The sequence below is a fragment of the Idiotropiscis lumnitzeri genome, chromosome 16 (genome assembly GCF_059441095.1).
Source record: "Idiotropiscis lumnitzeri isolate Australia: NSW breed Sydney's pygmy pipehorse chromosome 16, RoL_Ilum_1.0, whole genome shotgun sequence".
Taxonomy (NCBI): Eukaryota; Metazoa; Chordata; class Actinopteri; order Syngnathiformes; family Syngnathidae; genus Idiotropiscis; species Idiotropiscis lumnitzeri.
Window position 1 is genome coordinate 10,960,688 of NC_142406.1, and position 11,978 is coordinate 10,972,665.

The 11,978-nt window shown below is 39.0% G+C and overlaps 2 protein-coding genes across 6 annotated transcripts in view; one reads left to right on the top strand and one right to left on the bottom strand.

The window, feature by feature from the left end:
• Window positions 1-851: 851 nt before the first annotated feature.
• On the bottom strand, window positions 852-8,304 carry dgat1a (diacylglycerol O-acyltransferase 1a). The gene is made up of 17 exons (XM_088319019.1): window positions 7,700-8,304; window positions 6,786-6,873; window positions 4,947-4,987; window positions 4,787-4,872; window positions 4,147-4,199; window positions 3,873-3,978; window positions 3,684-3,812; window positions 3,531-3,605; window positions 3,349-3,452; window positions 3,230-3,268; window positions 3,114-3,155; window positions 3,002-3,046; window positions 2,762-2,874; window positions 2,626-2,691; window positions 2,479-2,566; window positions 2,341-2,403; window positions 852-1,949 (listed from the first exon to the last, which is right to left on the bottom strand). The coding sequence occupies exons 1-17, from the start codon at window positions 7,960-7,962 to the stop codon at window positions 1,809-1,811; spliced, it is 1,542 nt and encodes a 513-aa protein (XP_088175145.1). The 5' UTR covers window positions 7,963-8,304; the 3' UTR covers window positions 852-1,808.
• A 111-nt stretch (window positions 8,305-8,415) lies between these two features.
• LOC148321410 (TBC1 domain family member 20) overlaps window positions 8,416-11,978 on the top strand; it is a 46,969-nt gene continuing 43,406 nt past the window's right edge. The window contains exons 1-9 of one of the 5 annotated variants that reach the window (XM_088319020.1): window positions 8,416-8,863; window positions 9,126-9,177; window positions 9,672-9,802; window positions 9,870-9,950; window positions 10,041-10,227; window positions 10,820-10,921; window positions 11,021-11,162; window positions 11,239-11,423; window positions 11,820-11,929. In XM_088319020.1, coding sequence (XP_088175146.1) covers window positions 8,809-8,863; window positions 9,126-9,177; window positions 9,672-9,802; window positions 9,870-9,950; window positions 10,041-10,227; window positions 10,820-10,921; window positions 11,021-11,162; window positions 11,239-11,423; window positions 11,820-11,929 — 1,045 coding nt within the window. In that variant the 5' untranslated portion in view covers window positions 8,416-8,808. The remainder of the gene's footprint in view (window positions 8,864-9,125; window positions 9,178-9,671; window positions 9,803-9,869; window positions 9,951-10,040; window positions 10,228-10,819; window positions 10,922-11,020; window positions 11,163-11,238; window positions 11,424-11,819; window positions 11,930-11,978) is intronic. The other 4 variants (XM_088319021.1, XM_088319023.1, XM_088319022.1 and 1 more) reach the window with 4 other exon arrangements.

Genomic DNA, 11,978 nt, shown 5'->3' on the forward strand with positions numbered 1-11,978 from the left:
AATAAAATCATCAAGAACTAGGAACCCTGTCAAATGAGATGCATATCGTTTAATTCTAAAACTACACTCTGTTCTTTGTTAATTTAACAACCGTAAAACGTGTGCATTCAGGTTTGAAACGGTGCATTTAAGTATAAGAACTATTTGAAAGTGAAAACCTTATTAAGAAAATGTAATAACATTGTAATAAAACAAAAATGTTTATTTGTAATCTGTAGTGCTGCGCATAAACATGAGCGAATTGCAAAACATCTAGTTTAAAATATGGCATTTCACATTAAAGTCTAAGTAGGAACCTTGTAAAATGAAAATATAATTGTTTAATGTAATGTTTTATATAAGTGTTATACGTAAAGCATAACAGATCAATGTAAAACGCATATCATTAAAATGTTTTTAAAGCTGTTAATTTTATGTGGAAAAATTGGAGGAAAAAATGGAAAAATCAAAATCATGATAGAATATTAATGGTTTTTTACTGATTAAAAATGCTGAATTAAAGACTCACAATTTACACTTGAACTCACCTTTTTATAAAGAATGACCTCACCTAAATATAAATTAAAATATGTTATTGTAATGTTTTCTCTCGATGTAGAAATAAATGGAGGTGTTAGTTATTCACTTATTTTTTAGAGAAACCCGGATGTGGTCTAGTTGCAAAGTTGCTGCCTTGACTGTTCCAGTTCCAACATGAAAACGAATGAATTATGACGTAATTCTAAGCACCGGACAAAACTTTAAAAAAGAAAAAAGGGGAGAAAGGCGTGGAGTTGAAAATGAATTCAGATGTGAGCACACAACTCCTTAAAAGGTAATGTTATATTCCTAAAATAAAACACTGACACACATTTGCATAACCAAAAAATTTCTTTCTCATTTTTACTCTGGATTGAACACACAAAACATTCAATTGACATGTTCTATTACTTATACATATAACAACAAGAGTTTTAAAAGGCAGTTCAACCAAGCTACATCTCTTTGTGCATTCTTTATGAAATACACTTGACAATTGTTACGAAAGCTCCATTGGTGCAGCAAAGGTACAAATGTTTTGGCCTCTTTTCAACTTTAAAACAAGCAGGCACTTCCTTTTCTTGAATTCCGAATGAATGCCAGCCTCGCTGTTTTATTTTACACTGACGTTCCCTGAAACATTTCGGATTAAAGGAGAGTGCCTCCACCTCAGCTTGACAAAAAGAGCAAAACTGTTTTAGTTCAGTGATTTCCAATCACGGTGCCAAAATGATTCAATTTCACTTAAAAGTTCACTGCCTCTGACAGCTAGAGAAGTTAAATATCCAAAGAGGTTTGGCAGTGAATGTGTTGGTCAGAAAATATTTATTCATTGCAAATAACTGTTCATCTAACTGTACCAGTCGACTGTATATTCTTTTTAAATTTAAATTATGTGTTGGGAAACACTGGTTTATTGTGTAAAGCAGATGGCAAAAACAAATAATTTACAGTTCAAGTCGAGATCATGCATCTCTGTAAAGTGCGAAAGCATGCACCTGTTGTTCTACCTCTGCGGCAAATTACTAAAACAACCCCAAAAAAAAGTTGATTTAAAGGATGGAACATTATTGCAGAAGTGATACACAAAACTCGGAAGGCAACACAACATGGACACACTAGTCACGTGTTATTACACATTTCTGACTTTGAAGCTTGCATCGTTTATAGTTGAGGAAATGTTAGTAGATTTCCACCTTCGTTCTACATATTTATCATCTTTGGCCACTGATTGAAAACAGAAACACACACACACACTCCCATCACCCCCAGAGTTGGTTTGGTCCACGCTATGTGCCGTAGTGCGTTACGTAGTAGTCGTGCACGTACATCAGCACGGCGACCGGTTGACCGATGATGAGCGACATCCAAACGGCGGCGTTGCCATAGATGCCATTCAGGAAGCGGCCCACGAACCAAGCTAGGGGAACCTGGCGAGAACGGGGAGGTCAAATGGTGAGAGAAAGCATAAGGCCCGACCGCTAAGCATTTTTTTTAGTCTGGCAGAATACAAATGTAAACAAACCAATTTATTAAAAAAAAAAAAAATAAATAAAATAGAACTTATTTTTGGGGTCCCTTAACGCAGCAGAATAATCAGTTGGGCGCTAATAATTATCTCTGTTCATAATTATGGTTTACCATTTGAACTATGTTGCTAACCAAAACAGCAGCACCCGACATTTGTGTTTTTATCTTCTTTTTTGCAATATATTTTTTTTTTATTCATCTTTAAACTCAACTTTGAATAGACGTAAAATGTACCAACAGACAGCTAATAGATCTCCACATCTGCATCTGAGCAAATACATTTTGTCTCACCTGAGCCATCATGCCCATAAAGGCCCAAAGTCGGAACATCTTCAGTGGGACGCTCACCAAATACTGAGGAGCACAACCCAATCCGAAAGAGTTAATATGAAAAATGAAGAGGAAAACGTGAAGGTTTTAGGTTATTACCTCATGGAAGAACGCTGACAGCAGGAAGACGGCGCTTTGGGCCACCAGCTTGTTGACGCCTCGCCTCAGCATCGGCTTGTAGAAATGTCTACAAAATGGAGACAGTTGGAAGAGGAGGTGGATTTTCCTAATAATGTGTGCACTCACCTCAGGCACCACTTGTGAACCGGGATGTTCCAATTGGCCCAGAAGTAGGTGACGCTCTCAGAGTTCCTGCATCAATTACATTTCTGTGTATTTGCACATACAGTTCATGTTCTAGATAAATGCTCTTCGTATTTACCACCAGTCCCTGTAGAACTCTCTGTCCCCAAATTGTAGCAGCTCGGCCACGAAATTCATGGATGAGTGGAAGAACCAATAGAAAAATATTAACCAGATCAGATGGTTGGGGACCTGTGGAGAATCGAGAAAGATACGATTTTAGAATTTACAACTGCACCGTGACACGAGATTCATGTAATCCACAGGTGTCAACGCCGCGGCGGACATCACAGTCGTAAAGTTATTCGCCAATACTCACCGCCAACTTGAGAAGACGCTCCACCATTCTAGAAAAGTCCATTTCCTGTGTGAGACAACAATTGTCACTCTAATCACGCAACGCAACTTGTCATGTTTGACATCCACCCTACCTGGAACGGCTTCATGGAGTTCTGTATGGTCGGAACCATCCACTGGGAGACAAAAACGCATCACGTGAGTTCACTTATTGAATTAGCATTTTTTTGTGTGACTGCAGCAACATTACCTGCTGTATTAACCCCACCAGCAGCTGCATAAAAAACAGCTGCAAGAAGAACCAAACGGCATATTTAAAACCCCCCCAAAACAGCCCTTTTGGTTCATCGCATTATTTCAAGACGTCACCATTTCAAAGAGCCTCCTCAGGAGGAAGCGTTTGCGTATCCGGGGCGATCGCGGGAAGTTGAGCTGGTAGCAGAGCGTCGGCGCAAACACAAAGTAGTACATATCTGATGACAAACCAGATTGAGATGACAAATCCAGTATTTCAAAATCACCAAAAAAAATAAATAAAAAAATGCTGTCACCTCTGTGGGTGAGATTCCCAGGATAGGAGACATCGCTGTGCACTGCTGAGCCATTGGACTGAGCCACAGACGGACCTGGAAATCACATACAGAGGACAGAAGTGTCAGATTAAAATAGAGCAACGCTGATGTCTCACGACATCCGAGACTCACATGAGTACGAGCGAGTCAATCTCTTGGCTTTGGCTTGTCTGATCTCCCGGCACCATCTGTTGGTGTCCTGGTAGGAGTACATCTTGAGGAACAGCACCGTGTAGATGCCCAAGGAGAGAATACCGCCCACTGCCAAAAACAGACGCTCAAAATAATTACCGTACCAATACACACTAAGTGTTTACCTACCAGGGGTAACGGAGGTGACAGTGAGCACCGTCGCAGAGGGAAAAATCAGAAGTGACGACAAGTTGAAAATGTGAAGAATCAAGCCAGTTGTTTCTGACACTGTTCCCTAGAAAGCACACACAAATTTATATATTTATAAATGAGTAGTAATAATTACAATGTAAGTACTTTAATAAAAAAAAAATCATAATTACAATACATTTTTTAAAATTAGAATGATAGTACTGCTAAGAAAAATAAATCACTCGTGAAAGAAAGCACAGCAGCAGCTCACCACAGCCAAACGTCTCTCCGTATACAAGGCTGCCAAAATGAACACGTTGGATGCTGGAAAAAGGAGGACAGAAAAGGAGAGCGAGAAAGAGGGGGAAAAAAACATGCGTGAACTTTGGCAGGAATGCTTGTGACTTTATGACTGTAACGGATCTTGTTCAAAAACAGCTGCGTGGACTTGGGACAGGAAGGACTCTTCTTAAAAATGTGATCTTTGGCATGAATTAAGAGTCATTACGATAAGAATCAAATAGCATATAAATGCCAAAATCTTTTTTAATGAGAAAATAGCACTTTACAGGGTTATAAATCCATACAATGTGCACCTTAGCCACTAGGGGGCACTATAATAGACACTTAAAAACGACTAGTAAGTAACTCAAAAACTCAAAGGCTCTTGAAAAAATTGTAAGTCGGGGTACAACAACAAATCAAATTAATAAAGAAAAATTTTATTTAAAAAAAAAAAAAAAAACGACTGAAATTGCTAATCTAAAATTAAAAACGATTATTAGTTCCAAACAAAAAAATTATAAATAAATAAAATACTAAATAATTGACTTAAAAATAATTTATTAAAAATAAAAGCAAATATGAATTAAATGATGATAAAAATGTAATTCACTGATGAATTGTCCTACCGATGATGAGGCACGCGGCTGGCCAGCTGTAGGGGTCTTTCAAGAAGAGTGAGACCACCTGTATGGGGTCTACCAGGATGCCGTACCTGAGGGAGACAACAGCTTGGGCTCAGATTAATTGCTGGCGACAAATGTGGGGATAATATCAGGGTACACTCACTTTATTATATTCTCCAGGAAGAGGCGCGCATTACTCAGCACCTGAGAGAAACAAAAATTAAGAGTTACAAGTTATTTTCATTTTCTTTGCAAAGCGATCACAAACAGCCCAACCATAATGGAGGGGCGGATGTTTGTTGTTTTGCTCAATAAAAAGGTCGAGGTGCAGCCAAAGGAGCGCTCTTGACAACATATCTGATAAATGTTTATGACGGCGCTTGTTTCTGATGCATGAGGTCTGATGTTTGAGATAAAACAAAAAGAAAATAGGCATGGGTGTGTGGACAAGAACAACTTGAATGCTAAAGAAAATGGCAAGCCATAAGTTCCATTTCTATTCCTAAAAGATAAAACAAAATTGGGTTATTTTTCTGTGGTGACGTTTGGTGTGACATTTTTTCATATTTTTTTTTAGTTAAATGCCCAAAATAAAATTGCACCACCTCCTCTAGGACGTTAAAGTTGCACATCCGCCGGGGTCATGAAGCTGTGAGGCAACTCTCCTCAACATAGTCTGACTTTTTCTTTAGTACCCTTTCGCAAGGACTGCAGTAGGCCATTGTGGTGTGACTGGAAATAAGAGGGCAAGTGGCACGCTTAACAAAGGAAAAAGAGTGATGGTGCACGAGGGACTTTAGCTGAGTTGACAAAACGGATGAAAGCCACAACCGCAGTTTTGGTGCAACATAAATCTTAAGATTTGAAATCTTGAGTCTGCAGTTTGACAAAACTACTTTTAGACGAGTCTTTTGCAAAACATTCAAGAAATGGACTGGAGATTCCAATTATAGAACAAGGGTGTTTTATTTTAGGATCAAGGATGCCTGTCAAGACACGGATGGGAACGAACAACAGTGTGTTTATATGAGGGGTGGGAAAAATCAGGCCCGTGGGCTCACTTTGTTAGTTAATTTGGCCCACCAAGTATTTACATGACTGAAAAAGGAATCGTGAACTATTTATTGCTGTTGTTGTTTTTTTCCCCTCTAAATTTGCGCAGTAAAAATGTTCAAATTTTTCATTCATTTATTCATTTGATTATTATTTAAAATAATAAAAATGGAAAGTGTGTAAAATAAACAATTTTTATATAAAGAATTAAATGATTTTGATTTGCGTTTATAATGATTGGTTGGTTACAATAATATTTTATTATAAATACCACAATTTAAAAAAGTGAATTTTAATATCAGAAATACACATTTTAACATTTTACTTGTTTGACCTGTTTAATTCAATTGTTTAATTGCATTCAAATTAATAAAATAATGCAATTCAAAAGTCAAGGAATTTTTCACCTTAATACTAAAATTTAATCATTTATTTAGCTGACATATTTTACCTTTAAAAAAAATATTAAATAAAGCAATGGAAGTGTTAATTAATCATAATTTAACTATAAATAATATAATACACTAAATGGTCCTTAAACCATTCAGATACATTATTTTACATATACCCGCCTGTCTGATTAAAAAATAATCGAATTTGGCTCTTGATCGCAAGATAAGATAACATTCAAGGAAATGTGAATGTTTGCAAAAGCCACACACCCTAGATCAGTGGTGTCAAACAATTTTTTGTTGAATTGTTTGGGGATTGTTGAAAAAAAAATTCTTTATCCCTCAAATTATCGCAACGTTTTTAAAAGTGATTTGCTATTTTAGCAAGAAACAAAGTCGATCACAAAATTTGCTTTCGCAGGCCACGTAAAATGAAGCTTAATTCAGTATGAGGAGTCGTCAAAGCATAAGTTTTACTTTATTTTTGTTTTAGTCATTAGAACGATGGTTAACATTTCTGTCTTATGTGACATGTTACTTTGATGATATGCACTCACCAACATGACAACACACCAGTTGAGGATTCCTCTGTAGTTACTGAAGCCACTGGCAGAGCTCAGAAGAGACTCCTGTCGGACATGGCAGCTGTATAATATTAAAAATTTGTAAAAAAAAAAAGACAAAATATTAAAACACAAAATGTGAGAAATAAAGAGAGGGAAATCGATGAGCAAACTTGTTCACAAAATAAAAATGGAGAAATGTGAACATAGAATAGTTTATGGGAACAATGAATACTTCAAATAATCATTTATTTACAATAAATGAACCTATTATCTAAGGAAAAAAATGGAATAAGTTTTTTTTTTAAATGAATTAATTTTATGAAGCAAACAAACAGGTAAAGCAAATATTGCAGGACTGTTTATGAAAATTCTTGGTCGACTCGTTTAAAATTATGAAGTCGGTGGTATGTGGCCCCTCGGCTAAATGTTGAAACTGATTGTGACACATCATTTTAAAAAATGTACAAGAACGTCATTGTGCAACAACTGTGCACATTTGTCCTATTTACCAATAAGTCATCATAATGTTTTGCAATGCAACATCACAATTCTGTTTGTGGTAAAACATGCCCATATGAGTTGTTATAAAGATGCGACAATTACTTTATTGTGAGCATTTACACTTTTTACAAGAGTTCACCTGAGCTTTTTTAGCAATACATGGCGGTTCCACACCTGTATCTGCTGCATTCAGGTACATCTGTATTTTCCTCAACTCCCGTTAATTTTCCTAATTACAAATGACAGATATGTATTGCATAAAAATGCAAATATTCAGTCAGGACAGCAAATTGAAAGCGCGGTCAGTCAGATGGCAAATTGAGTCGCTTACTAGTTGAGTATTGCATTGTTTGGAAAGGTAGTGCAGGAATGCACGATTGTCAAGTTGTGTCCTTAAAGGTTACCTGAGTCCCTCGCAGATTTCGTCCACTGGACTACCCGGATTCTTGTGTTTATCAGCGGGCTGCAGTCCCGGTTCTCTGTCTCTGCCCGCCTTTCCGTTGCTATGATGACGCCTGGTCGTCTCGTCCGTTTTCTTACCGGGACACGGCGGTGGTTTCTCGCCGCTGTTGCACTTGTCCCCATTGGCTTGCTGCTTCACGCCGCCAGAAATAGTCGTCCTCCTCTGACGGGCTCCGGGCCCTCTCATCTCTGCTCGATCGCTCATCCCACTTCACGCAGTTTCCACCTGCCACGACATGTCGGCTGGCCGATGCCCTTCGCTTGTCAGTGACTCTTCCACAGGACACGCGTGACGCGATCACAAGCGCAGAAGTTGTAGTGTCCGTGCGGAAGCTCGTAGGCGGTGTTTCATACCTACGCTATCAAGATCGTGGGGCAATTAGCTGATGGGTTGCCAGATCTCACTTATCCCCCTCCCCACTCCACAGAGCCTGACATCTCATAGATGGAGCAATCTTGTTTGCCAGCTCAGTCATCGAATTACTAGCCAACATACTACTATTTGACACCGAAATCGTAAACGACGCTAATTTAGCCACTTTAAAAGGAATGAGACTTTTCTTCCTGTTCACTTGGATGCTATTATAAATATCACCACTAGATGTCAGTAAACCCTAAGATAGTGTGGCAAAATAACGCGTTTGTTGGATAAATGTTCTAAAATACCTTTTGCAGCCGTTCTCAAGAATAACATTATTTTCCTTAAAAGTAGCAGGAGCTATTTAAAAAAATAAATTAAGTAGAGTGTTTCAAAGTAAGCAAAACTCAAAACTGTCACTTACTTTCCTCCAAGAACTACAAACAAGTTAGCTTGGCGTGGCACGATTTTAACAAGCAGCCAATCGCCTTCGACATTTTAGTCACGGGCTCTCTTAAACCAATGGTTAGCGATGCGGATACATTAATGCCAAGTTGTCTCGAAAGGAGACGCAAATGTTTGAACTTGTGGTCGACTAGGTCGATCATTGTTTTAATTTAGCTCTTAAATACGCTTGTTTGCCCATGACACGATGTAGAATATTTTTGGAGGGTAAGAAGATTTTAAAAGGGGATGAAAAGACTCAAGAGAAAGGAACTCAACGGGGCTAGTGTACCTGTCACGAGAGGTAAGTCGAGCAACTGTTAGCAAGCAAGGAATAACGATCCAGTTTGGACATATTCAGCTTCTTTTCTCCATCGACTCATGCCACTATTCTTGGTTACACTGGAAATATACCTTCCTAGCGTACATTCACCCCTGTCAAATATTGCCTGCGTGGCAATATGGCATCATCCAACGCGAGTCTGATTTTATCACCTCAAATGAATTTTGCTCAATATTTTACAAACTAAACACCTTTTTGTATGTCACTGTTGTTGTTCTCGCAGTGGGCTGTGGGAAGAACCAGAAGTTGACTGAGATCCACCAGGCGTTAAACAGGTAGAACGTTGTTGTTAAATTTCTTGAGACAAATGGCTCTTAAACTCATAATTTTCTCAATTTAAGTTTTAATTGCACACATAAGGGAAGTAGCCATCAGTTTTGTGTTGTAATTATCTTAAGAGTATATTCAATCAATTCCCTGGTGTCTTAAAAACAAGTGTGGGATAAACTTTAGAAAAATATCCCTATACTAGTCCTGTTGGAATTTTAGAGGGTGACGCAAGGTAGCCAGGCATCATCACCCATCACCTACTGTTGGACCAAAGACCGTTCCATGATGACTGTGGCACAGTTGTTGAAAATGCCAGAAAGTGGCTCTGAATCTTCACCCAGTCAAGTAATAGTGGGGAAGAAATGCGGAACACTGACACCTTTTTCGAAATGGGCAGATAAATAAATCTACTTTTACACTTAATGGGTGGGCAGGCACGCATCCGACTGTTTCCATATAAGCCTTTAAAAGGTGAATAAATGTACCCTTCATTGCACAGTGATCCGGTGGATGTTGAGACCTTGAGGAGGGCTGCGACCAGTAAAGGAGGACTGCTTTCAAATGAAGTCCGCAGGAAAGTTTGGCCCAAACTGCTCAACATCAACGTATACAATCTTCCATATAAGCCTGGTCAGCGTCAAACTTAAATATAGTACATTTTAAAGAAATATCACGCATAATCCAGGATGTGTTGCAGGAAAAGATGGACGAGAGGACCACAAGGACTATAATCAAGTTGTCATGGATGTGAAAAGATCTATGAAACGCTTTCCAAAAGGTCCTTCTGCTGTGCAGTTTTTACGTGTTCAAAAAAAGCACGGTAAAATTCGACGTCTCAATCGCTTATGTGACTTTTCTTCTCTGGCAGCTATGCCGTCTGCGGAGCGAGCTGTACTCCAAGGGCAGCTTGTGAATATCATCCTGGAGGTGCTGAGGTGCAACCCGCAGCTCAACTACTATCAGGGCTACCACGACGTGGCTGTCACGCTGCTGCTGGTTGTTGGCGAGCGTATGGCCATCGCCATGTTGCATACATTATCCAAATATCATCTCAGGTAGTTTGTTATTTTAAGTGTTATTTTCAGATTTTTACTTTTAATATAATTATGCTATATTTATGCTTGTGCAACTTCTTGTGTGTTATGGCATTTTATCTTAAAACTGTAAACTTTTATGCTGTTTTTGTTGCGGTACCGGGTTAAAAAAAATTTAAAAATTAGCAAATGGGATAATCCCGATGCGCTTAATCGCGAGTATGCACGTGTCGACGGTACTTTGTTTTGATAACATGACAATTTTTTTCTTGTAATATTGCAATTTTATTCTCCTTTAAAATATCAGCAGTGTGCAGCAATTGCATCTAGATGGCAGCAGAGCCTAAAGTGCGGCGTTCATTTGGCAGGTGGTAAATTGGAGAGGAACAGGAAATCGTATGAATATACTTTTCACTTACCGTACTCGGAGCTCTCTACTCTGGAATAATTTTGAGCAAAATGCGTAGGATATGAGAAAAAAATGACTCTTAAGAGAAGCAAAGCAGAATGGGCAAACTGAGGAAATATTTCTTTTAAAAATGTAGTTGGCATATACATGAATTTCAGTTCCACTGATTACAACTCCCCCGTTGACATTTATTTCTCTCTGCAGGGACTTCATGGATCCGACAATGGACAGTACAAAGCATATTTTGAACTACCTGATGCCGATAGTGGAAGAAGTTGACAAAGAACTGCATGACTTCATGATCAGGTACAAGTCCGTCCATCGGTTTTCTGCAACATTGCATGTCAAATTGTTTATCATATTGTTGCCTGTAATACAGATTAATTTCTTGCTTTTATTTATCAGAGCGGAGGTGGGAACCATCTTTGCGCTGTCCTGGCTCATCACGTGGTACGGACACGTCCTGTCTGAGTTCAAACACACGCTGAGACTCTACGACTTCTTCTTGGCCTCGCACCCCATGATGCCCATCTACCTCGCTGCGACAGTAAGTGAACCTCTGATCATAAAAAAAAGTTCATCCTTTTCAATGCTAGTTGAACGTGACCCCGTCCTTCTACCAGATCGTGCTGCACAGAGAGCAGGAGGTGAAGCAGACGGAATGCGACATGGCCATGGTGCACCAACTCCTCTCACGCATCCCCCAGGACCTCCCGTATGAAGTCCTAATCAGCCAGTCCCAAGACCTGTTCCACTGTTATCCTCCTGCCTTGCTGGCAAAGCGGGCTGTGCTACAGTCTCGTAAAAGGTTCGGAGCACCCCCCTTCTAACTAAACGTAGCATTTCACACAGCAATCCCGCTGAACTTGACCAAGGAATTTTCCATCTTCAGAAGTAATAGTATCAGAGCCGTAACAAACCTGCCAGGGCAGTAAAGGTGAGCGTCAAGATTTAAGCTGCAGAGTGAAAGGAGCTCATAAGAACCAAGTTTAGGAATTTCTGTTATAGTTTTATTTCATTTTGAGTTTTAATTCTGTGGATTTGTGGCTTGAATTAATGCTGAGAAGTATTTTGCAATGTACTATTTTTGTATTTTTAAATTTTCTCCATATATGAACCAAAAAAGTAGCACTTGTTAGCAAGCGTCACCTTTTACTGCACCTTTTGAAGCCTTTCCATGACTCATTTAATTCTTGTTCTCCAGCTTGTCCATAAGCACCTTCAAGGAATTTCAGCTTTCGACACTCCATCAGAGACCGGACTCGGTTCTCAAGCGTCTCACCAAGGCTCAGGCCTCTTCCACTTCGAGAAAAGGTAACAATTGTAACTGTTTAGGCCAAATAGTGTAGTGCCATAACTGAAT

Excerpts from the sequence above, each read along its gene's own strand:
- dgat1a (XM_088319019.1), bottom strand. The coding sequence starts at position 7,962 with ATGAGCGATCGAGCAGAGATGAGAGGGCCCGGAGCCCGTCAGAGGAGG. Across the intron at positions 3,606-3,683 it reads ATTGACTCGCTCGTACTCAT|GTCCGTCTGTGGCTCAGTCC; the intron begins GTGAGTCTCGGA and ends TGTGATTTCCAG. Across the intron at positions 2,692-2,761 it reads GAGTTCTACAGGGACTGGTG|GAACTCTGAGAGCGTCACCT; the intron begins GTAAATACGAAG and ends TAATTGATGCAG.